This window comes from Cololabis saira, chromosome 20 (genome assembly GCF_033807715.1).
Source record: "Cololabis saira isolate AMF1-May2022 chromosome 20, fColSai1.1, whole genome shotgun sequence".
In the NCBI taxonomy this organism is placed as follows: Eukaryota; Metazoa; Chordata; class Actinopteri; order Beloniformes; family Belonidae; genus Cololabis; species Cololabis saira.
In genome coordinates, this window is record NC_084606.1 from 33,694,767 (window position 1) to 33,722,376 (window position 27,610).

General features: G+C 37.5%; 1 protein-coding gene across 1 annotated transcript; it reads right to left on the reverse strand.

Annotated features, from left to right (window-relative positions):
* Positions 1–918: 918 nt before the first annotated feature.
* On the reverse strand, positions 919–26,298 carry LOC133420064 (solute carrier family 2, facilitated glucose transporter member 4-like). The gene is made up of 11 exons (XM_061709629.1): positions 25,924–26,298; positions 21,926–22,021; positions 16,791–16,951; positions 12,293–12,417; positions 11,345–11,460; positions 10,226–10,388; positions 8,851–9,038; positions 8,570–8,674; positions 2,354–2,455; positions 2,073–2,276; positions 919–1,990 (listed from the first exon to the last, which is right to left on the reverse strand). The coding sequence occupies exons 1-11, from the start codon at positions 25,954–25,956 to the stop codon at positions 1,763–1,765; spliced, it is 1,521 nt and encodes a 506-aa protein (XP_061565613.1). The 5' UTR covers positions 25,957–26,298; the 3' UTR covers positions 919–1,762.
* Positions 26,299–27,610: the final 1,312 nt, after the last annotated feature.

The following is a 27,610-nucleotide window of genomic DNA, read 5'->3' on the forward strand; positions in this document are numbered from 1 at the left end:
TCAGAAGAGTGATATGCACCTTTAAGAACAGACTGCAAACATCACACAAGACAGAGGTAAAGACGATACAAACTGGATACTTGGGTGATTTATAAAATGAATCTACAATATCTACTCACCTCAGCAGACTAGGCTTTAGCTTATAAAACCAAACACTGGAGTGCATAAACTGAAATTTTAGACCCTCATACCTTGACATCAAAGACCAGTAACTATATACATGTGATGTATCCAGTACTCGAGTTGTAAAAAAAAAAAAAATCAAGGGGGATGGTGGATTTTCTCATATGGGGACAGATAATTTGTGCTGATTAAAAATAATATATTACAAATGGCTCTGACAAACACCTGCAGAAATACTGCAGGAATGACATAGCAGCAGTTAAATGCAGCCTTCTGTAAGCTTTAAATATCCACTGGGCTTACATCAAATACATCACAACAATAAACAGTTTTCTGAACTTATCAATATGATTCTGTCCTTCACAGGATAAGTACCGGTAAAATGGATCACTGCAAAAACTCAATCTTAATAATTGTCCTATTTCTAGTTAAAATGTCTCATTAGTAAAAGAAATCTCATTACACTTAACACAAGACTCATCACTGGAAACAATTTTCACCTTTTTCAAGTAGATTTTCACCCTAAACTTAGTAGAAAAATCTGTCAGTGGAACAAGATTTTTTTACTTTTTTACTTGTAATGAGAATATAAATCTTGTTCCACTGGCAGATTTTCCTACTTATTTCAAGTGAAAATTTACTTGAAACAGGTGAAAATTGTCAAGTTATTTTTCTGGTGTTTTTCTGGTGATGACTCTAAATGTTGAAATAGCAGTAAAACCACATTAATTGATGAAATGACATAAGGGATGGAAAGGGGGGGATGATTTTGACAGTCATTATTTCATCCCCCCCCTCAACTCGAGTACTGGATGTATCAAAGGTGTTGCTTTTAAAAGTAGCACTTTTGCAGGTTGAGCCACTAGGTTCTTAAAAGTCTTAAGTACATGGGGACATGCAGGACTACTAGTCCTGTCTTTTGTAGAAACTTGCAGGATGCTTCTACAAATCCCCTCCAAAATGGGTGGTTTTGAGATGTGCCTAAACCCAAGAATTTAAGTGAAATGTGTACCTTTTTAATTTGCCATCTGAATCTAATCTAGAAGCTCATTAGACAAGATATAATTTAAGTACATCGACATTAATGCATTTCATTCATAACACAGGCTTTTAGAGGCCAAGACAGTTGAGACTTAGCCCTGTAGCATCATCTTAAAACTGCTTCTAACATTCTTAAGTGTTCCCATCTTAAATGGCAAGTTGCATCAACTTCCTGCAGTTTTACATCTACACCTGGAAAGCTTTGGTTGTCTTGGTTTATAAAGTGCAGGAATTCCAGAGTCTTTCCACTTTTGTCAATACTGCAACCGAACAGCAGGGAGTACCAATCCCATCACGCTGGCAGTCAATGCCTCAAGTCCACATGGTTCCTCGGAAGTACAGCAGATGGTTTCTAATAGTTTTTCAGGTCATGTTGGACTTTTTTTTTTTTTTTTTTCTTACAATCTTTTACCGCGGTAGTGCCAGCCAAGGATGGTTCAAAATGTCAATATTGTCACACACCTAACACTGCGTTGGCACCACAATTTATATGAATGCAATCATACATGTCAGAAAAATAACAGCATTTGGAGTAGCGCCCAATTTTAAGGCTCATCTCAAGTTGTATCAGTTCAAGCTTCGTTTGAAATGGACCCCCTCAGTTGACGTTTTCCTCCCCCAAGTAGTCCAACTCTGTGCTGGGCTTGTCCAAATCCATGTCCATGTCCATATCCAAATCCATCCCCCCTGCTAACTGCTGGTTGAAACTGGCTGAGATCTGGTCAAAGGTCTTGCCTCGGGTCTCGGGCACCCGGAAGAATGTGAAGATGAGGAAGAAGAGAAGGATTCCTGCAAAGATCAGGAAGACGTACGGGCCACAAAGGTCCTGGGGGAAGAATGGGATGAAGGTTAGATTACGATGAAGGGATTTGAGGCGATTGACAATGGAATATATCGAAAGTACTCACTGCAACATATTGGAAGCCAAAGCCAATGATGAAGTTGGCAGTCCAGTTGGAAAACCCTGCCACGGCCATAGCAGCCGGCCTCGGACCTTGAGAGAACAACTCTGCTACAAAGAACCAAGGGATGGGACCTGGACCGACCTCAAAGAAACCCACAAAGCCAAAAATAGCCAGCATACTGATGTAGCTCATCCAGGGAACGCTGTCCTGTGAAGCAGAAGGAAAAGCAGAGTCAGAGAATAGTTGAAACTGGTAGTTGACACTCGGTGGTTTGAGTAACTCACCAGTAAAGCTAGAGCTACGGTCATGACGATGGCACATATGCACATTCCTCCCAGTCCCAACATGTGGAGCGTCCGTCGACCCATCCTCTCCACAAGGAAAAGCTGTTCACGCGAGGAAAACAGAGCAACAGAGACTGGTTTCCTCTTTGGCCAGATGTAACAAAAATGTATGTATTCAAGTTTAAATATCTGATTTGGTAGTGAAATCTGATTCAGAACTGAAGGTTTGTGTGCACGCACGTAGATTTTTAAAGGCCAAACTTGAACTTGAGGTTGAAAAAGTGTTCACCAACAGTTATGTTTACTGTCGTCACAGTCCAGCATTTGAGCTAGTTATATATATATATATATAAATATATATATATATATATATATATATATATATATATATATATATACCGTATACATACAGAGGTGGGTAGTAACAAGTTACATTTACTCTGTTACATTTACTTGAGTAAGTTTTGGGAAATTTTGTACTTTTAGGAGTAGTTTTGAATCACCATACTTTTTACTTTTATTTGAGTAGATTTGTGTAGAAGAAACTGTTCCTCTTACTCCGCTACATTAGGCTACGTTGAGCTGTTACTTTTCTTTTATCCCTTTTATCCACGTACGCGTCAATCTTATGACATCACTGGGTGATTCTTTGGGAAAAATGTTTGTTTTTGCATGTTTTGTCACATTTACACAGACTCAAACACACACAGAGTTTCTATGAGTTCATGTTTGTTCTAGTTCTGCCTGGTTAAAAAAGAAAAGTATAAAGGCTTGAAATTTTGTGCTACTTGTGCTTAATTTATTTTTTTATTCTGTTATTTTATTTATTTTATTATTTATTGAAGTACTTGAATTTACTTTAACCTTATTTTAATTTAAGCTATTTTTTATTTTTTATTAATTTTAATTTAGCGCCTAAATGCACATTGTAGACACACTTGCAGATATAGGAGCCCTATCTGCTCGGTGAGTGTTTAGTTCACAGATTTATGTCACATGGAAGTAACAGAGTTTATGGAGTCCCGCTGCTAGTTCTCGTTCTTAGGACTAGCTTAGGGAGGTCTAGGTGTGTTTATTTGTTCCCTGTTCTCAGGGTTTTTGTTTTGGGGTACTGGGGTGGGGGATCCTACAGATTTGCTTTTATTTATATTTTTGTTTGCACGTTTGTAACACTACGTCCTTCTACAAAGCAGTGTTTTTTCCTACCATATACTTACAAATTTGTTTATGGCTAATACTACAAAAAAAGGGGTATCTTGTCTGAGATTTGTCTCTTGGAATGTTAAAGGGATCAATGGCCCAGTAAAAAGGGGTAGAGAATTTTCTCACTTAAAACGTCTTAAAAGAAAAATTGCTTTTTTACAGGAGACGCATTTGATCGCTAAGGATCACCATAGGTTAAAGGCTTCATGGGTTGGCCAAAGTTTTCACTCCAATTATAGTAGCAAAGCAAGGGGTACAGCGATTTTGATACATAAAAAAATACAGTTTTACCCAACAAACGTCATAGCTGACCACCAAGGCCGGTTTGTTATAGTCTCAGGCTCCCTTATTAATGTACCTGTTGTTCTAGTTAATCTCTATGCACCCAATTGGGATGATGAGGCATTTATTAGGAAAGTAACCTCACTTTTACCGGACTTAACTTCCCACCACTTAATCTTAGGAGGCGACCTTAACTGTACTATAAACCCTTTGCTAGACAAATCCTGCCCACGGCAGGTCTCCCCTTCTAAAGTTGCCAAAGCAATTTCAACGTTTATGGATCAAATAGGAGGTTTGGATCCCTGGCGCTTTCTCTATCCTGATAAAAAAACTATTTTCTTTTTACTCTCAGGTCCATAAAACATTCTCAAGAATTGATTACTTTTACATTGATAATTATTTTCTTCCTGTTGTCGATAACATAGAATACTCAACGATAGTGGTATCTGATCATGCTCCAGTGCTACTCGACCTTTCGTTTACACTTTTACAAAAGACACGCCCTCCATGGAGGCTGAATTGTACATTGCTAAACGATGATGACTTTTGCCAAACAATCTCCAAAGTAATCGATGATTTTCTTGTTACCAACAAGTCTAATCTCATATCCCCATCTTTACTGTGGGAGACATTAAAGGTGGTAGTCCGAGGAGAGATTATATCTTATTCTGCAAGACTGAATAAACTCAAAAAACAAAAACAGGATCAACTCATGGAAAGCATAACAGAATTGGACAGAAAATTATCTTATCTTGGACAGAAAATTATATATCTCCATCCCCTGAATTAGACAAAGAGAGACAAAACCTTCAAATGGACTATAACTTGCTGTCAACGCAAGAAACTGAAAAATTACTCTTACGTTCACGTGGATTTCTGTACGAGCACGGTGAGAAGGCAGGACGCCATCTGTCACGCCTAATAAAAAGCCAATCAGTATCCCAGCAAATTAAACAGATTAGAACTCCTTCAGGTGAACTTACAGTAGTGCCATCCGTCATAAATGAAACCTTTAAAACATTTTATTCTGAACTATATACTTCACAATCCCCAACTGACAAAACAAACATGATGAGCTTCCTGGATAACCTAAATTTCCCACCCATTTCTTCTACTCAGAAGAGCGAAATGGATCGACCCTTAGAATTTCGTGAATTAGCAAACTCAGTTAAACTAATGCAAAGTGGCAGGGCCCCTGGCCCAGACGGTTACCCTATAGAGTTTTTTTTTAAATTTGCTGATAAATGAATCCCTCTCCTCTTAGACATGTTCAATGACTCTCTGGACCGGGATGCTCTGCCTCAAACTCTCACCGAGGCATCTATAACCTTATTATTAAAGCCGGGTAAAGAAGATTCTGATTGTAGCTCTTACCGTCCTATCTCCCTCTTAAATGCCGATTATAAGATTTTAGCTAAGGCACTGGCCTTACGACTTGAATCAATTATGCCGAGCATCATTTCACCCGACCAAACCGGGTTTATGAAAAACCGACACTCTTTTTCCAATGTCCGCCGCCTCCTCGACCTTCTTTTTTCTCCCGCATCCAGGGAGACACCAGAAGTGGTGGTCTCCCTGGATGCGGAGAAGGCTTTCGATCGGGTGGAGTGGAGTTATCTGTTGGAGGTCTTGGGGAGGTTCTGCATTGGGTCTAAGTATATATCCTGGATCTCACTTTTATACTCTTCCCCTAAAGCGTCCGTAAGCACTAATGGGATGAAATCCCAATATTTCACACTCAACAGAGGAACCCGCCAAGGGTGCCCTCTGAGTCCACTATTGTTTGCTGTGGCAATCGAACCTTTATCTATCGCACTTAAATCGGCCAATTTTAGTAAAGGAATCCACAGATTTGGTTTGGAACATACACTTTCCTTGTATGCGGACGATTTACTATGGTTTATTTCTGATCCAGTAACCACCATCCCCAAGATAATTGAATTGCTTAACAACTTTGGAGCATTTTCCGGTTATAAGTTGAACTTCTCAAAAAGCGAATGTTTTCCTGTAAATAACTTAGCCCTTGAGATCCCCGATGTGTCTTTCCCATTTAAAGTGTCTAAAAGCAGCTTCAAATATTTAGGTGTGCATATCTGCCGCAAGATGTCAGATCTTTACAAGAACAACTTATCACCCCTAATCGACAAGCTTAAATCAGATCTGGAAAGATGGTGTAATTTGCATATAACTATAGCAGGCAGGGTAAATTGCATCAAAATGAACGTGCTTCCACGTTTTTTGTATCTTTTCCAATGCTTGCCGATCTTTTTATCCAATTCCTTTTTTCGTGCTATAAATAAGCAAATTTCATCTTTTATATGGAAAGGCAAGACCGCCAGGATAAGGAGAGAGTTTTTACAAAGGCATAAGTCCGTTGGTGGTTTGTCACTCCCTGACCTAAGACTCTACTATTGGGCAGCTAACATAAGCAAAGTGACTCTCTGGATTCGTGAACCTGAATTAATCTGGTGTAAACTAGAAGCTAAATCCTTTTCTACATCACTCCTAGCTCTACTTACATCAAAATTGCCCTTTCAATCATCCCAATATACATGTAACCCAATTGTTGTCTCCACCCTTAAAATTTGGTTCCAATTTAGATGTACTTTTGGACTCAAAGGATTGTCTAATCACAGCCCCATACATAATAATCATCTCTTCCTCCCTCCCAACATTGATCATGCATTTTCCCTATGGCAGCGCTCAGGCCTTGCAAGGCTAAGTGATCTATATATTAACAATGTCTTCGCTAGCTTCAGCGAATTATGTGAAAAATTTAACCTTCCCAAATCTCACCTATTCCGATACTTCCAGGTTCGTAACTTTGTTAAATCCAATAGTACCTGTTTCCCCAATATCCCTCCTAACTCAGTAATTGAATCAATTTTGGAAATTCCCACAAATCAGAAAGGCCTTATCTCAAAAATGTACACCTTAATATCCCATCTCAAAGAGACATCTCTTGATAAAATCAAGAAAGACTGGGAACAAGAACTTGGCAGGGTTATCGATGACGGTGACTGGGACTCAGCATTAATTCGTGTAAATAACAGCACATCTTGCTCCAGGCTTAATCTGATACAATTTAAGGTTGTCCATCGTATTTATTTTACCAATTCCAAACTTTCCAAAATTTATCCCAATGTCGCAGACACATGCAATAGGTGTCACTTGTCACCAGCAAACATGACCCACATGTTTTGGTTGTGTCCCCGTCTGCAAGTTTACTGGACGGCTGTTTTTAAACATCTTGCAGAGGCACTAAATATGGAATTGACACCTTGTCCAGAACTGGCTATTTTTGGAGTATTATCAGACCAAACAATTAGGAAAAAGTTTAAGGATAGTATCGCCTTTGCTTCTTTATTAGCACGTAGAAGAATTTTGTTGGAATGGAAGGCACCAGTTGCCCCCAAAGCTTCCGTGTGGCTTAAGGACCTCATGCTGTACTTAGATCTGGAGAAAATTAAATACGATCTGAGGGGGACACCTGGAAAATTTGATTCGGTTTGGGGCTGCATGATTAGTTACATAGCTAAATTGAAGACACTACAGGACAAGTGAAAAGTTCACTTCTGACAACTGACTTCTGAATTTCCTTTCCCTCCTTATTTCATCTCAACCCACTGAAAATATTACTTCGCAGTTTTGTGGTGTTTTTTATTTTTTTTATTTTATTTTATTTGTATTACTCTCTCTTAATTGTCTAGGTACTTTTATATTTGCATGTCTGTTTACGGTAAGAAGGAAGGATGTGTGTTATTACTGATCTGTGACAAATTTTGTAGGATTGGGGAGGGCTGGGAAAGGGGTTGTTGTTTTTGGAAAAAAAGAAAAAATCCTTATTTTTCATTGTATGTACTTTTACCTGTCAAATGAATAAAAACATTATTAAAAAAAAAAAAAAAAAATTTAATTTATTTAATTATTTTCTTGATTTAATTTGCCTGAAGATGATTATTTTGTACTTTTGTCTGTTTGAATGGTTGTGTTAAAAAAATAAATCAGACGTTACTCAACAGTTACTCAGTACTTGAGTAGTTTTTTCACCAAGTACTCTTGTACTTGAGTCATATTATTCTGAAGTAACAGTACTTTTACTTGAGTACAAATTTTGGCTACTCTACCCACCTCTGTATATATGTATATATGTATATATGTATATATATATATATATATATATATGTATATGATAATTAGCATAAGTAAAGCTTATACTACTGGGAAAATCTGTTTTACGAACATTAAGTTACACAATGTAAGGTAAAGTTTGTGTGCACTGCCATTTATTCTGATGCCATTAAATAAAAACATGACTCGTTACTTGGGTTTTGCAGCCATGAATGTTCATCTAACTGGATACTTTTCTCATTAAATGGCAACTTCTTTGCAGCGGTGGAGGAAAAGTCTTGCCTTTGAGCCATGCTGCTAACAAGGCGAAAAAGTACGAAACCTATTGAAATGACAAACCAAACCTGACCCAGTGGATAAAGGAATATCTGATAGGTGGGCACATGAAAATGGGTGAGCAGGCACCTCTTATCTTATTTACTCTCTGATAACAGTGTTAAACAGTAATGGAGACACAGTGATTGACTCACTGAGGTTCATAGCAGAACTGAAGTCTACATGTATATCAGGTTATATCAAGCTGTGACAGTAGAGGGACCACATCAAAACACCAAGACATGTTCAAGCTTCTTCATAGGTATTTTGGGGTGTAATTCTCACCGAGACCACAGTAAAAGCACAATTTACTACTCCGGCTCCTATGGTGGCATAGACTGGACTCTGGACTCCTGCCTTCATGAAGATATTGGTGGAGTAGTAGAAGATCTGCAGGACAGGTGGAGAATAATCAGGCTAAGTCAATATGGCATGGCATTGATTCCCAAATGATTTGTTTTGGAGCATTATTCAAGCCACACTTGTCACTGCAATGCCAAATGTAATAAAGAGCATTTTTATAGTTTCAGTACAATAACTATGAAGAAATGACAGCAGAAACGTACCGCATTGACCCCCGAGAGCTGCTGGGAGAGCTGCAGCAGGATGGAAATGATGATGGGCTGGCGGTAAAGAGTGGAACGAAAGAGCTCAGGGATGGACACCTTCCTCTCCATGTCCATCCTTCTCTTCTCCTCCTTCATCTCTGCCAGCATGTCACCCACTTCTTGCCGGCCCGTTAATCTCCTCAGGCCTGTAAATTGGATAAATGAAAGGGAACTTGAGATTTTATTGAGATTTTCAAGCATTTGTTGATGCAAAACTGTCTTAAGCAAAAAGAGTAAAGAACTTTGAATCCCCTTGTTCTTGAATTGTGCTATCATTAACCTGCCCTGCCTTGCCCTGCCTCGTTTTAAGGTCCATAGATTTTAACTTGGGTTGAGGACTGAGCTTTGCCGAATCCACAACAGAATTACTGAAAACTTTGATTTTCAGTAATTCTGTTGTGGATTTGCTGATGTGCTTGTGATCATTGTCCACAGCACATCACTGAGGAAGAGTTTTTCTTTGTACAGAAGCGACATGTGTTGCCATGTTCTTCTTAGGAGAAGAAACTCCTCCAAACAAGCCACGTTTTGAATTGAATTTGAACTGTTTTGAATGTTATCCGTATGTGAGTAATCTCAGATAAAAAAAAAAAGGTTTTCGTAACCCCTCCCAGATTGATCTGGAGTAATTACATCTTTAACATCAATGCTAATTGACGCTACCGCAGGTCCTTCATCCCCACAGCCATCAGACTTCATAATAACAAACTGTAGCCACCTGAGTGCAGAACTGAATTATTTTTTTAAATTTATTTATTTATTTTTATTCTCATTAAATTATGGAATCATTTTTCAAAATGTTTCAAAATATGCCTATTTGTGGAAAAATATGTAGTATTTGAGTTACATAAAAGCTTGTTATTTGTTTTCTTCCTAATTGTCCTTGTGGTCAAGAACCCCCAACACAAAAATGGTTTGGCCGCTGGTCAAAATTTGATGTTATCATTTAATTCAACCATTAGAATGGTCAAAATGTCCGGTCAGCACAAGTTTGGTGCTCAGAAAAGAAGAGAAAAGAGAAGAAGAAAATAGAGGCCTCAGAGATTCTCTTCACAAATATTTTAAAAAGGTAGTGACGGTGAAGCTGGAATTAATAAAGTCAGCGTAGAGCAAGGTAAGAAACAGCACAGCCAACGTTTACCAACCTTGTAACTTAACCTAACTGGCTAGCTCTAATGTTAACGTCCATTAGCTTGTATAAAAACCTGAAGAGCAGAGGGAGAGGAGAGGAAGAGGGGGAAGGAGAGATCCGGGCGCAGGGGGGCCCATCTTAGATTATTTTGTCCGGGGCCCCGGCAGGACTGTCAGCTGGCCTGACTCCAGCCGTACTCACCACACTTGGCGTGGTGCTCCTGGCAGCGGACGATGTAAAGGAACCGAGGGCTCTCGGGGCAGAAGGGCAGCAGGCCCATCTGCAGTACGGTGGGCACAACAGTTAGACCCAGCAGCACTGGCCACAAGTGCTCGTTGCCCAGTAAAGACTCCAGACCTAGGATCTGATCGAGGAGAGGAAACTAGTTTGAAAGCACATCATTTTCAAAAGGTTACATAATAAAGAAAAACCCTTGGTGTATCCTGATTGCTATAGTTAGGGCTTTTAAATTCAACTCAACATGGAAGTCCAGGATAAGACATCAAGGGTTCAGGATGTTCTTGCTTGTGAGCAAGTCTCGTAATTATAGGAATATGCAGTACTCGAGTTGTAAAAAAGAATCAGGGGGGATGGTGGATTTTATCATATGGGGACAGATAATTTGTGCTGATTACAAATAATATAATATATTACAAATAATAGCAGTGACCAAAACCCCTGCATAAATACTGCAGGAATGACATAGCAGCAGTTAAATGCTTTAAATATCCACTGGGCTTACATCAAATACATCAAAACACAACAATAAAAAACACTTTTCTGAACTTATCAATATGACTCTGTCCTTCACAGGATAAGTAAAATGGATCAGTGCAAAAACTCAAAATCTTAACAAGAATATTTGTCTTATTTCTAGTTAAAATGTTTCATTTTAGTAAAAAAATCTTATTACACTTAAAACAAGACTCATCACTGGAAAAAACAACAATTTTCACCTTTTTCAAGTAGATTTTCACTTGAAATAAGTAGAAAAATCTGCCAGTGGAACAAAATTTTTTTGCTTGTAATAAGAAGATACATCTTGTCCCACTGGCAGATTTTTCTACTTATTTCAAGTGAAAATTTACTTGAAACAGGTGAAAATTGTCAAATAAGTTATTTTTCTGGTGTTATTTTTCTGGTGATGACTCTAAATGTTGAAATAGCAGTAAAACCACATTCATTGATGAAATGACATAAGGGATGGAAAGGGGGGGTGGCAGTTTTACTGGGGGGATGATTTGGACCGTTTTTATTTCAGGGCATCCCCCCTCATACCCCCTCAACTCCAGTACTGGGAATATGTGAGTCCACCCATACCTGTGCTATCAGAATCCCAGTGACTATAGCCAGCTGGTGCAGCGTTCCCAGCGCTCCGCGGAGACTCGTTGGCGCTATCTCGCCCACATACATGGGTGTCAGGCCAGATGCCAGCCCTGTGCAGAGGAAACAGTTCAGGTGTGAAGAAGATCACCGACAGCCGTGTAAAAAATATGTGTGATGTTACTTTTATCTTATTAAACACAGAGGTGTCAAGTAATGAAGTACAAATACTTCGTTACCTTACTTAAGTAGAAATTTTGGTTATCTATACTTCACTGGAGTAATTATTTTTCAGACGACTTTTTACTTTTACTCCTTACATTTTCACACAATTATCTGTACTTTTTACTCCTTACATTTTAAAAACAGCCTCGTTACTCTATTTCATTTCGGCCTTTAAATAAAAACTATCCAGTTAAATTGCTCCATCCGGATAGAGTGAATTTGGTTGTGGTTGTTTCAGATGTTCTTGTCCAGTTTTGTTCTTACATCCGTTCCCTCAGATTCCTGCAACTAAACTTGGATGTACATTCCAATAAAGGTTAGGATAAATGATAACATGCCTCTGAAGTTTGACTTTTTGCACCATTACAATACTTATAGGCAACTAGTCATCATATCTGCTGCTCTCTGAAACACATGTTAATGCTCAATAGTACACATATATGCTTCTTTAATATATTTGCATTATACTAAGATGCATTCATTTTCAATGGCTTTTTTCCCCCTTACATTACTTTTACTTTTATACTTTAAGTAGTTTTATACTTTTATACATTTACTTGAGTAAAAAACTTGAGTTGATACTTCAACTTCTACAGGAGTATTTTTAAACTCTAGTATCTATACTTCTACCTGAGTAATGAATGTGAATACTGAAGACACCTCTGAATAAACACATAAGAAGAAAGGAAGAGAAGGATGAGCAGGGCCAGGGCTTCTCACCGCAGTAGGCACCAATGACGAAACGACCAAGGATCATCATTTCAAAGGAGCTGCAGAGTTTGGACATTCCCATCAAACTTCCACCGATGAAGGCAAACATGTTGTTTATGAGCATGGCTTTCCTCCTGGAAGAAACACGGACAAGCAGTCATTTCTCTGTTCAGGTATTTAACAGTATGTAAAAAAGAGAGCTACTCCATTCAGTTGATTCCAATACATGATTCTTTCTTTTTCCAATTTTTGTTGGTAGTTTGGCAGTGGCTGTGAGTGGAACAGAGTAATAAACCCGAGTGCTGTTAAGCCTCCAGGGGGCAGTGTCAAACAGACAGACAGAAGGCTTCAAAACGCTCACAGCTCAACAGTCAAACCTATTCCAGTTCTTTATTTAAGATGTAAAAGGTTATACAGGACTGTCTCGGAAAAATTTGAATATTGTGATAAAGTTCTTTATTTTCTGTAATGCAAAAATGTCATACATTCTGGATTCATTACAAATCAACTGAAATATTGCAAGCCTTTTATTATTTTAATATTGCTGATCATGGCTTACAGCTTAAGAAAACTCAAATATCCTATCTCAAAAAATTAGAATATTCTGGGAATCTTCATCTTAAACTGTAAACCATAATCAGCAATATTAAAATAATAAAAGGATTGCAATATTTCAGTTGATTTGTAATGAATCCAGAATGTATGACATTTTTGTTTTTTTAATTGCATTACAGAAAATAAAGAACTTTATCACAATATTCTGTGTCAATTTTCTGAGACAGTCCCGTAAAAGGCACTGGGGAGACAGGAAAGAGAAGATAAGCAAATAGAAACCTGAATATGAAAATTTCCCATCATGAAATATGTCAGTTAAATTAAGGAAATCAGGACGGGTCCTACATGTTTTTTGAAGAAACATCCAACACAGCTTTGATTACAGAGACAAACATTGTGGTTCACACTTTGGGCTTCCTAAAGTGTATGGTTTCAACATCTTGTGACAAGATTACCTCATAAGTTATTAGAACATAGACAAATTAGGCGAAAAAACGTAAATTGGGTTTTGTTTTATCTCACAAGTTCGATCATCTTTGTGTTCTGTCTTGAACTGACATTATAAACCCTGGAGACATTTTTTCAAATCGATTAATATGCAATATTTTATTTGACATTTTAAAAAGGCCACAATGTGCTCATTTCCAGATTTTCCAGTTTTACTTTGGGTCTTTATTGCAACAGGTTTACACGATTTAATATTGAAAAAGTCCTAATTTTCTCTTTATTATCACTCTTCCCAGAGTGCTGTGGTCTCGCTTAGGGCTGGGCGATATGGACCAAAAGTCATATCTCGATATTTTCTAGCTGAATGGCGATACTCGATATATATCGATATTTTTTCTGTGCCATAATTGGGGTTTCCCCCAAAGCATTATAGCATAGCATCTCTGTTAGCTTCATTTTTTTCTGAGGCAAACCCTTAAAAAAACAGTCAGTTTTAATACAAAGCCTCGGGCCAAATGTCACACAGGTACATCTATTAACAGAGGTCTGCACAATATCAAAATGTATAAAACAAATGAAATAAAAATAAACTGCCTGCATATATAGAATAAAAATGCTTCTTGAATAAAATAAAACAAATATCCCTTTCCTGCATAACAATTAAATTAAAATACACTGTGCAATTAATACAATGTAGACAGTAACAGGCAGACTTTTCCACTGAGGTTGACAGTTGTGCAAATAACAAAACATTTGTGCAAATCTCAAATAAAACATTCAAGTCAATTTGTCACAAAATAAGCTATAAAATCATAATTTTTTTTTTTTTTTTTGAAATCGATATAAACAATATTGTCTCGTACCATATCGCGTTTGAAAATATATCGATATATATTAAAATCTCGATATATCGCCCAGCCCTACTCTTGCTCCCGTCAGACATTCTCAGTTTTCTATGATCTGATGGCGACTGAACCAGCTCTGTGCAGACTTCACTACTCCACAGTAGGGCTGTGCGATGAATCGATTTTAAATCTAAATCGGATTTATTAATCAAGACAATGTTAAAAAAAGGAAAATCGGAAAATCAGAAAATCGGAAAATCGATTTTCCTTTTTTGCAGCTGGCTGCATTACAGACAGAGCTCGTTTAGTCATCTTTGTTTGGTCAAGAAAATTGTAAATGTTGTCACTTTACTAAACTCAAGGATGATTTACAGTATCTTTCAATTGCCACTTCATTCCCAATAGGAAAATGTTTTCGCTATTTTTTCTTTAAAAAATAAAGATAAAATATTTGAAACAATTTATTCCATTGTCTTTTGTAGTTTTACCCCAAAAAATCGAAATCGAAATCGAAAATCGGCTTTTCAGAGAAAAAAATCTGGATTTTATTTTTGTCCAAAATCGCCCAGCCCTACTCCACAGCTTTCCAGTAGCAGCATTTTCACAGAACCCCGGACACATAAACGAGAAAAGCTGCGCTTAAACACATTAAGATGCAGCTGCAACTCTTAATCTCACACACACAGCTGGCTGCCGAAATTACATTACACTTTCCCCAGCTGACATTAAACTCCCAAGACTAAGAAACCAGTCAGTCATTTATAACTTGTAACTTGATGGTACAAATATATGTATCAGTACCATCAGTGTACATTCAATCCTGTCCACAACAGACATCGCTAGGGCAGTTGAGACGTTGTAATAAATCTCCAAGAGGACTTTGAAATCTCACTTCTTGATTTATGCATCTTCCAGTGTTGTGCAAATAGCAAATATCTTGAGGTCGTGGCTCTCAGTTTTCATGTGAAAGAACTCTTAGAAACATGAATGTAAAATCTAATCTAATCTAGGATGGTGCTCATGCGTGATGTTGATAAGGAAAAACAGAGCGTTCGCCTCTGTAGACATAACTCCCCTCTGTGCGCTCTCGTGGTCTTTTCGCACTTCTATTAGTGGCACATTCAGACTGCAGCTGGTTTCTGCTCTGCACGACAGGTTGCACATCACGTTAACTTCAGAGGCGTTATTGTAAGTTCAGTCCCGTTCACACACCTAACAATAAGACTTGGTGTTGCAGCAGACAACTGCGTTCACACGGCGACCCGTTCTGCACCTTTGACCTCCGAGGTCACGCTGGTCTCACCAGCAACACCAGCGACAGCTGCTTTCATTTAGGAAGACTACGGTCACAGCGCGCAATAGACGAGCCCCAGCACACCGGCTACTAAGATCCTCTTTCAGCCGGTGTGGAAGCTTTGGGCAGAGGTCCAGCTTTCATCCCGGCTGAAGTTACAGCGGGAAACTCCGCTGCATGAGTGAGGCCGGACGTTAGGGTCCATTTTAGTTTCATACTTCACAGAGACACGGCTGTGTCATAGCTGGAGACTGAAATATTAAACCAAGTCTAAAGTAGCAAAAGGAACAAGAGGTTTAGAAATAAAATGATGTAATAATTTGGTTTGTTTTAGAGCCTGAACCTAAGTAGTTGCATTATTCTTTGTTGTTCATATAAATCTAAATGTTTTGCAGCCCGTGTTAACTCTCTGCTTTGTGTCACAGCTTACATGACAAAAAAAAAATAAAAAAATTGACATGACAAAAATAATCAATTTCCACGTCATGGGGGGAATTCATTTACACGTGACATAAAAAACTATAAAATGTTTTGTTTTTCATGCAACAGGCCCTGTGAGCATTAGGTCTGTGTTGAAAAAATCGATTTCCAAATTCTAAATCGATTCTCATATTAATTCCTAAAAATCGTTTCATATGTCTAAAGATCGATTTTAATTTTTTTTATTTTTTTTTTTATTTAATTTAATTTATTTATGTTTTTTTTTTTTTCATCATTACATTACAACTTTTGGTTATTTTTTTGTTTAGCCCCAAAAAAGGAATGTTTTGTTGGACACGTTAATAACTGGTGCCATGTTTTTGCCTTTAAATATGTTTAAAGGTATGAAAACTTTAAAGTGTTAGGTTATAATTGCATAAATTGTCTATATTTCATTACTTTATATACTGTCTTGGGGTTACATTTGCAAAAAATGCTAAAAACCAAATGCTCAAAAATTAAAAACCAAAATAGACCGAAAATGGAACAAATAAAAATGGAATGTGGGAAAAAATAAAACCGATGTCATCCGTCTCTGTTTCCTCCCTGGATCTGTTTGGTAATTCTGACCCACGATGTTTCTGAAAGCAGTTCTATCAGCATTCTGGGAGCTGATTGGTCCTTACAGCATCATTAGCTGCAATACTTGCTGTTGAATCGCAATATAATAGTAGTAGTAATATTTTGCAGAACTACAGTCATATAATTCATGCAACAGCTCCAAAAACAGTTTTAATAACACTAACCCAAATCAATATCGGAATCGAATCGAATCGGATCAAATCTTGATAATCGATTCTGAATCTTAAGAATCGGAATCGAATCGATTCTTGACATTTGAATCGATCCCCAGCCCTAGTGAGCATGTGACGGCACATTCCCCCACCTGCCCAGCCACTCCGAGATGAAACCCACGCAGAAGGAGGAGAGCATCCCCCCGATGGAGAAGATGGCAACGGCCAGCGACCAGAGGGAGGTCAGGGTCCCCGTGGTGATCGGCTCTCCATACCGACTCGCCCATGTCACATTGAATTCCGCTTCAATGATCTGCAGGGGACATAAAGAGGAGTTATAGTCAGTAATTATATTTAACTTGTTTAGAGGTTTAGAAACTCTGGGACAAGCCTGTGGCTCTGATAAGTCAAATCAAGATCAGTTTATATTTTTCCACAAATCTTTAGGGGAAAAGCAAAGCAAGTTGTCTACAATGTACATGTTTAGAGATTAATTTATTACATGAAACAAGTACAGGACTGTCTCAGAAAATTAGAATATTGTGATAAAGTTCTTTATTTTCTGTAATGCAATTAAAAAAAACAAAAATGTCATACATTCTGGATTCATTACAAATCAACTGAAATATTGCAAGCCTTTTATTATTTTAATATTGCTGATTATGGCTTACAATTTAAGATTAAGATTCCCAGAATATTATAATTTTTTGAGATAGGATATTTGAGTTTTCTTAAGCTGTAAGCCATGATCAGCTATATTAAAATAATAAAAGGCTTGCAATATTTCAGTTGATTTGTAATGAATCCAGAATTTATGACATTTTTGTTTTTGTGATTGCATTACAGAAAATTACAATATTCTAATTTTCTGAGACAGTCCTGTATTTAACTTGTTTAGAAGTTTAGAAACTCTGGGACAAGCCTGTGGCTCTGGTAAGTAAAATCAAGATCAGTTTATATTTTTCCACAAATCTTTAGGGGAAAAGGAAAGCAAGTTGTCTACAATGTACACGTTTAGAGATTAATTTATTACATGGAATAAGTATTTTGTGGTGGAGAATGCTGATATATTTTTCACAGTTTTATTTTTCAAAATCAACTATTCATCACGTTTGGAAGATGACAACTGCCAATATTTGATCCCTGGGCTGAAACAACATCTACGCTCCAGCCTGAGTGATAATAAAGATACTCGGCTCTAACATGTTAAGCAATATGGACGTGCCCAGGGTGTACCAGCCCTCAGAACAGCTACTACTCTTGTTCAAGTCTACTGCAACGGCACATAAAATGGTCTAGACCAGGGGTCGGCAACCCGGGGCTCTAGAGCCGCATGCGGCTCTTTAGCGCCGCCCTAGTGGCTCCTGGAGCTTTTTCAAAAATGTTTGACTTTTTTTCCCTTTTTTCTTCTTTTTTTTCTTTTTTCCTTTTTTTTCCTCTTTTTCCTCTTTTTTTCCCTTTTTCAGTTTTTTTCCTTCTTTTTTCTCTTCTTTTTCTCTTTTCTTCCTTTTTCCTTTTCTTTTTAATCTTGACATTTCAACTTTTTTCTTGAAATTTGGACTTTTTTCTCAACATTTGGACTTTTTTCTCAACATTTCAACTTTTTTCTCGAAGTGCATAATGAAAAAAACTTGACTTTTCATTTTTTGCGGCTCCAGACATATTTTTTTTTTTGTGTTTTTGGTCCAATATGGCTCTTTCAACATTTTGGGTTGCCGACCCCTGGTCTAGAAAGTTATAGAGATGCAGTGGCTCAGCTTTTATTTTGGAGTATATCTGTTTGCAGTAAACCAAGTTTATCAGCAGATCTGTGGAGGCCGGCAGCCGAGTCTGACTCTGACTGGAACTGATTCTCACGCGTCCAAATATCCCTCTGAGTAACGCTAAAGTCTTTATTAGAAACCAAGCAAAACTGTATCGTGGAGGACATTTTTTATTTGTCTTATTCAGCTTTAGTGGTGCGTGATTGTATTTGTTTCAGCTTTAATAATGTGCTATTTTAATTGTTTTATTCATCTTGTACTTTTATTTTCTTTATTCATCGTTAGTAATGTGTATCCAAGCAAACTGCAGTACAGTTCGACTATACATTCCCACAGAGACGAAAGGTCTGACAAGAGGTCAGGTGTGACCCTTGATCAAGGAACTCTGTAAACACTCCTAAATTCATCATTTGCTGTGACCCACTCTATATGCAAAACCTGTATAACAAATACACACCTTATGTCCTGGTATAAAAGAGGAAGCCCCCCCCCTCTGTAAACCAGTGTCCTCATCAGTGCGTGTCAGAGGTGTCTTCAGTATTCACATTCATTACTCAGGTAGAAGTATAGATACTAGAGTTTAAAAATACTCCTGTAGAAGTTGAAGTATCAACTCAAGTTTTTTACTCAAGTAAAAGTATAAAAGTACTGGTTTCAAAACTACTTAAAGTATAAAAGTAAAAGTAATGTAAGGGGGAAAAAAGCCATTAAGGACAAAAGCCATTGAAAATGAATGCATCTTAGTATAATGCAAATATATTAAAGAAGCATATATGTGTACTATTGAGCATTAACATGTGTTTCAGAGAGCAGGAGATATGATGACTAGTTGCCTATAAGTATTGTAATGGTGCAAAAAGTCAAACTTCAGAGGCATGTTATCATTTATCCTAACCTTTATTGGAATGTACATCCAAGTTTAGTTGCAGGAATCTGAGGGAACGGATGTAAGAACAAAACTGGACAAGAACATCTGAAACAACCACAACCAAATTCACTCTATCCGGATGGAGCAATTTAACTGGATAGTTTTTTTTAAAGGCTGAAATGAAATAGAGTAACGAGGCTGTTTTTAAAAATGTAAGGAGTAAAAGGTACAGATAATTGCGTGAAAATGTAAGGAGTAAAAGTAAAAAGTCGTCTGAAAAATAATTACTCCAGTGAAGTATAGATAACCAAAATTTCTACTTAAGTAAGGTAACAAAGTATTTGTACTTTGTTACTTGACACCTCTGGTGTGTGTTGGTTGACGACTCTCCTTGTGCTGCATACGTTTTGTTTCTTTTCTTTAATAAATTCAACTTGACTCTCTCATCGGGATCGGATCTTTTTTTTTTCCCCACAACAGTATGTGGTGACATTTTTAATTATGTAACTTTGTGAAAGTGTTTAGCTCCCCTGCAAAGCATGTTTCCAACATACTTAAACACCAGATGCAGCCAGAATAATAGCAGCATCCTATTTTGTATTTAGCATTCCGTCTTTGTGCTTGAAAGCATGTTTGAGTGTATGAAATGAATGTCAGAATCTTTGGGAAAACACAACGTTGTTGTTTTGTCTGAGGCTGTGAGTGTGAAGATAAGAGTGAGCTGTTCAGATCTGCCGGGAGCTGTGACATCACAGACCCACAACAAAGTACAATCATCCAACTGCGTCATCGTTATCGTCAACCAATTTCCCATTTTGTTGTTTATTGTGCGTCTGAAGTGGGTAATACAAAGCTATACGACTGATTGCAAAGAGGCACAGCCAACAGAGGAGGAGAGGGAAGATGTTAACTCCACCCCTTAAACCAGCTCCTATAACAAAGCTGAAAAGTCATGGTTGATAAAAACATTTCCCCGGTGGTATTTTGATCTAAACATGTCACGGACATCTCAGTAAGACTTCAGGAAATTGTGTCAATTTTTGAAATAAAGCATATACAGGACTGTCTCAGAAAATACGAATATTGTGATGCCTTTTATTGTGAACAAAAATGTCATACATTCTGGATTCATTACAAATCAACTGAAATATTACAAGCCTTTTATTATTTTAATATTGCTGATCATGGTTTACAGCTTAAGAAAACTCAAATATCCTATCTCAAAAAATTAGAATATTCCGGGAATCTTAATCTTAAACTGTAAACCATAATCAGCAATATTAAAATAATGAAAGGCTTGCAATATTTGATAGTAGATATAGTTGATTTGTAATGAATCCGGAATGTATGACATTTTTGTTTTTTTAATTGCATTACAGAAAATAAAGAACTTTATCACAATATTCTAATTTTCTGAGACAGTCTTGTATCATTAACTTTAAAACCCACACGCTCTTATGTATATAACAGGTTTTCAGATTTGAAGGGATATTAAACTAATCAAACTTATCTCTCATCCCCTTCTTCCTTATAAAGTAAACAGGGATATCATCTTGTTTCTATGACGACCAGAAGAAAACTATATTTTGCACTTGTTGTATGTAAGTTGTTGACCATGAACTATTCCTTTCTTGGTTGTCTCTCTGGTTCCCCTGCACTGATCTCCTTCGCTTGTGTGACACCAATGTTTCTGTTTCTCCAAATGTGTTTTATAAATATCACACAACAGCATGACTCCGTGTTTTGGCGTCAAACATGCCCCTGTGTTGAATCAGCAACCGTGGTAATGACAAGACCTCTTGAAAGGTTTGACATTTTGCCGATGTGGGCAAAACTGTGATGCTAAAGGTTTGCCGGTCACTTTCGGACAGCTCGGATGGATAAACACTTACATTTTCATTTTATACAGCTCTACAAGCTGGCACTGGTTTGTCACTTCCTTGCAGGGCCGCCGCAAGGGGTGTGCGAACCGTGCGACCGCACGGGGCCTCGCGCCCCAAGGGGCCTCGCGCTATTTTTTCAATTTTTTTTTTAAATTTTTTTTTCCTTTTTTCCCTTATAAATATCAACAGTCACGTTCCATTACAGACCTAAATGTGTACTAGTCTGTTCATATCAATAAATATATGTGCAATGATGCGCGTGTCTGTTGTTCAATACAACTGATCAGACCAAGCGCAGACACAAGGTGCTCTGATCCAGACGGGTGGAGTTGGAACAAACTGTCACAATGTCGAGAGAACGAGACAGAATCAGGAAATTTCCATCAGGGGATGAAAAAAGAAAAAAAACTAAAGAAAATGGAAGAGTTTAATGCCTCTCTGAAAGGCTTGTTTGATAAATTTGTTACAAAAATCACCGATCCGACCGGGTCTCAAGCAGCCGTGGGGCCTCGCGTCGAGGCAAGCCCAGATGATGATGAGGCAGGGGAAGGTATCCAGTATTTTGCTAATTGGAGAGTTAAAATTGCACATATAAACACCCGATCCGACCCGAAAAACCCCAACATTTTGCGCGCGCTTGCTACGCTCACGCGCAAGGGCCCCCCCAGCCATTTCGCACAGGGCCTCGCAAATCTCCCAGGCGGCTCTGCTTCCTTGGAATATTATCATCTTTTTCTGTACAACATTCCCTTGATCAGTGCGGATTTCTTTACTTTTTGAGGTGCATTGATGACTCCGATGTTGTAGCCAAATGTTAGAGATCCCAGAACAGCAGTGAAGACTGAGAGTGCAAGGGTTCCCGTCACCGTCTAGAGAGCAAACAAACAAAGAGACAAAAGTTACGTAGTTTTAGTTTTTAGTTTAGTTTAGTTTATTTCGGTCATGACATCACAAAAAAAAGAATAAAAATGACAACAAAAAAACGAATACACTGTTCAAAGAAAACATTACAAAAAAATTTCCAATATACAAATACCATCTAGACCAGGGGTCGGCAACCCGCGGCTCCAGAGCCGCATGCGGCTCTTTAGCGCCGCCCTGGTGGCTCCCTGGAGCTTTTTCAAATATGTTTGAAAATTGAAATAGATGGGGGAGGGAAATATATTTTTATTGTTAATATGGTTTCTGTAGGAGGACAAACATGACACAAACATTCTGAACGTTTTCCAATGCTGTAAAAATGTGTAGAATAAATATTACATTTCAACAAAAAAAGTAAAAATGTCAAGATTAATGTTGAAATACAATTTCAAGAATAAAGTCGAAACTGCGCATTTTTTCTCAACATTTTGACTTTTTTCTCGAAATTGTACATCAACATTAATCTCTACTCTAATCTCTCGACAATTTGACTTTTTCTCAACATTTTGACTTTTTTCAAAATATTTTGACTTTTTTCTTGATATTTCGACTTTTTTCTTGACATTTCAACTTTTTTCTCAACATTTTGACTTTTTTCAAAATATTTTGACTTTTTTCTTGACATTTCGACTTTTTTCTTGACATTTCGACTTTTTTCTCGACATTTTGACTTTTTTCAAAACATTTTGACGTCACCCCCCCCCCAAAAAAAAACAAAAAAACACTGGGTATGTTGTATGTGTATATTTATGTATGTGTACGCATATGTGTGCGTATATATATGTATATATATTAAATATAGTAATAATGCACATATATATACTTTTGGTTTCTACCGTCATGGTATCAATCATTAATATGTGTGCAGACAAGGTAAAAAAAAAAAAAACAAAAAAAAAAAAAAAACATTTTGACTTTTTTCTCGAAGTGCATAATGAAAAAAAAATCTTCCTCCTCTAAAATATTATTTTTATTTTTCTCCTGCCTTGCTCTAATACTCTTCCATAGATTCACGTAACAAAAAGAGTCATGTGGAAAGACATTTGCTACATTTGCAGCCGAGGACCCAGTCATAACTAATATAGAAACATGCAGCATGTGTTGCCTTCATTCTAAGGCTGATACAAGACTTTTCATTTTTTGCGGCTCCAGACATATTAGTTTTTTGTGTTTTTGGTCCAATATGGCTCTTTCAACATTTTGGGTTGCAGACCCCTGATCTAGACCGAAAAAGGTGTAGACTGAAGCAAAGCTTATTATTTACCTACCCTCAAAAAGATTAATTAAAGTAATGAAATGAAAGCGAGAAGTAAGAGAAAAGACTGACAGTAAAACAAATTGGCTCCATGGGGATAACAAAAATTCCTCAAGAAATAAAAAAATAAAAAATAAAAGGTGCAGTCTACATGTTACCTTCATCCTTAAAAAATCTAATCAAATCACTTATCAACATAGCAAGCATCACCACTCATGAATTTGATATAAAGAAATCATCCTTCTTTTCAATGTTTTTTTTAAATAAGGTTAAGGTTCTACATAATTTCAAATCCCTATCTAATTTATTCCAAACATCCACCGCTGCCCCTGTACGTATGAAAAACTATTACATGTTAATAACAAGGACTTATGTTGAGAGCTGTCTTCATAACTTAGTTTTAACAGCAATTAATGAGAGAACTTAAGTGGACAGCTAGAATGAGTCTTAACGTAGAAACACTCACATCACTGCTTGACTATCATCAACTATATTTAACTGCGATCCTAATGAGAGACAATCCCTTTAGTGCTCTCCGTGACTTCACTGGTCACTCGCCTGAACTTTAGCTTCCCTCCAATTTCCCATCAGGCCACGGGCACCTGTCTCCACGGTGACAGATGAGATGACCTTGGGGAAAAGAGGTCCTCCCCTCCAGGAGTTCCAGCCTCAAAGATACACTTTAGAACTATAACCTGGAAGCTCCCGGACCTTTGAAGTCTGACTCCTTCAAAACTGAAAACTCCTTCCTCCTTTTTATCTATTTTTTACTTTTTCTTTGTTTTTGGGTTTTTTTTTTTTTTTTGCTTTGGGTTTTTTTTTGTTTTCTTTTTTTTCTCCCCTTTTTATTAATCTATTTTTTAATTTATACTGTGTAGCTTTAATACTTAAATATTTATTTATTTATTTAATTTTTTTATATTTTTATCCCCGATTTTTTCCCATTATATCACCCAGTGCTCCTACCTAAGTGACAGTCCTGGGCATTGCGATCCTCTACCAACCCTAATACTTAAATATTACTTAAAATTATTTTTGTCATTATTTTCGTTGAATGCTTTTTCTGTTCTTGAATAAAAAAAAAACATCCTAGGAGGTAGACTGTATATCTTTTTTTTATTCCTGTCCTACTGTGCCTTACCCCCTAATGAAAATATTAAAACAAAAACAAAACAAAACTGAAAACTCAAATTCATGGAGAATTTGATGCTTTTGTTTGTGCTTTCAAACCGGTTTTGACTTAATAAAAAGTGTAAAGAAGTGCTGGATAAACAGAAAACCTATAAGCCATCATGGTATCAACAAGACCTCCTGGAAAGTGGATATTTGTGTCACGTGGGCCCAGTAACAATCAGAGGGCACACAGCGCTTGTATGGTGAACTTTGGACCTTAATTTGCATCTAATGGTCTTTTGTAGTGTTGAAACCTTACATACACCTGGTTAATAAATACTGTTTGAGTTCAAACAAAGGGTAATGATAAAAATAAAAAAAGTAACCTCTACCTGTTTCCATTCGAAGAAATTCAGTTGGATATTCCTCTTTATTCTAAGGATTTAACAGGGTTTGGCCAAGCTCAAAGTGTAAATGAGAGTCTGTAATGTTGTGTCTTGACCTTGCAATGTTGAGTCTCAGGACAGGTGCTGTTTAGTGTTTAAAAACCAAAACAGTGGAGTTTGTGTTTGTGAACCTGTCCCTGCACAGACAATAAAGCATCTCAATCAGATAGTTTTGCTTCATAATTTTAGCGATCCACTGCACATACAGCCAACTGCTTAGTTATTCATTTAACGCCACATATCAGGAAGTTATCTGATTTTGTTTAAGGCCTCTGGTCGTCAAGTCCCTGCAACGCACTTCAAAAATAAATATAATTTTCTTAGTTATCCAGTGATCTCCTAAAAAATCAAATCAATATTTATATAAAAATAACATAAATAATAAAAAATAGAAAAAAATACACCAATATTTGCAGTCTTTATGGGACCAGACAGCCCTGTCACTATGGAGCTGAAAGTTTCCTTGATGCCATCACAGACAAGTCAGCTTTGAAGTTTCAAGTAAAGAGAGCAACAAATCCTCCTCAAACACAGGAATTAAATACATAAAACAGAGTTCATACCTAACTGAAATAAAGGATTGCTTGAACATAGCTGGTGGTGAAATCTAGCCAAGCTAAATAAACCCACAACACAAGCTCTGATCTGTTAACTCAGATATTTCACTGGTCAAGGTCAAAAGTTTTTTTTGTGTTTTTTTTTTCCCACTAAAAATTGTTCACTAAGTTACTTTTTATTTCAATACCCTTAATGATAAACATGTGGTGTTCTCAGTCATTTTATAATCTTAAACTCTATTTAGATTGTAATCCAAGACATTGGAATAGATATTTTCAATGATTACAGAAATTGACAGTTACAAATATGTGGCAAATCTAATTGTAACTTTTCATATTTATTTTTTTCAGTCAATGGATTGGGGTTCGATACACCAAAAACATGCACAATCCTCCTGGGTTTTTGGGCGTAAAATCTCCAAAAACTGAACGCGCAAATTAAGTAAAATGCACAGGCAGAAAGAAATAAAAAAAATTACCTCCCCTCCGAGCTGCTGAAACCCGGCCGGCATGACTGTGACAGCTCGGGGCTCCTGAGCGCTTGGTGACAGATGCGTCTGGTGCCAGATGGAGACCAAAAAACTCCTGCGCAAAAACCCGAGCGCTTCAGCACCAAAGACGAGCTGCTTAAATCCAAGAGTGCAGTCCAGAGTGGGAACCTGGGAAGTCTGGATTGTCCTGTGCTGCAGCTCGTCCTCCCTTCTCTGAAGTTTGTGTTGTCAGTCAGGCTGAGAGAGAGTGACACCCGCACACCCACGTGCATGCCTGTGGTATATGGGAGAGAGAGGGGAGGAAGGAGGGGAGAGGACGGAGGGGAGGGAGGGCTGCTGCCTCAGACAGTCCCGTTGGACTGGTCTTCAGGTCCCGAGACAGAGATCTAGAGACAAGCCGGAAGCTGTCTTGACCTTCATTATCATTGGCTGAAGGTGCAGGGCATGAGATCTGGAAGAAGACCATGCTATGCTGCAGAGAGAGGGGTCATATTATACAAGAGGGTCTGTTATTATTATGCTGCCAGATGGATCCCTGCGTGGTGAGATTAAGAAAATAAAATAACTGTATGTGCTTGACGTCACTTATTAGGGTTCCACTTATAACTGTGACTACCAGGTCTCAAAATGTCACAGTCACAGAGTCCTGCAGATTTGCAGGTTCCTGATTTTACAAGCCCTGATTAAAGTATAATTATCCATACACACCTTTTTTATTTACACTGAATTCTTCACTTTGATGCTTGTACTATACATCTGAAGTAAATGTCACTAAGCTTTAATTTTAAGCAAGACCCACTTGTGGAATTCACTCAATACATCTCGTAAATCATCACCATCCTTGCCAATATTCAAAAAACATTTAAAGAACTTTCTTATTGTTTCATCTTTGTAATGTTCATTATTTGATCTGAGTTACATTTTCTTTTGTGCTTTTTTGTTTTTTTACTCCCCCTTGTGTAGCTTTGTTTTGTTTTTTATTCATATGTGGAAAGGATTCTATATAAGCAACCAGGCTCCTTCCTTTCCTTGCATATTATTTCATTGTTTTTCATTTTTTGTCTTCAATTTGTCTTATATTGTCTTATATTGCTAAATAAATAAACTAAACTAAAACTAAACTCAATAGTTGAACATTTGGATGGAGCTGATTGGGTGATTGGCCCGTTCAAACCCGCTGCTGAACAGATCCACATGATTTCTTGACTAAAGCGTGTCACAAAGAGGTTATTAAGACCCCAAATAATCATTCCAGAATCCAGCTTTTGCACAAAAGATCAAAACTCTCTTCTTTAAGAGTCAACTTTAAATCAGCAAATGTTTTTAAGCCTCTCTGAGTCAGAGATGTGGTTGTGGCGCGTGTCTTTGTAAGCTTTGTTACATAACGTTCCTTGACCTTTCTGAAGAGTTACAAAGTCATGCAAAAAAAAAAAATGTCCTCTCCCCTATGATGTGCACGATCTTTAATTAATTATAAGTGAAATCATTTTAATTCAGGACACACAATATCAGAGTCTATCAACGGTAAAAGTTGCAGGTTACACAGTTGCACAGGTGCTTGGCATAGAGTAAACTCAGACTGGAGTCCAGCAGCATGAGTCAACGTTTCTCTCGCTTGTAGCGAAGAGGGGCTCGTCTTTGCTACGATTGTTGCCATTGTCTGTCTTCCAAATGG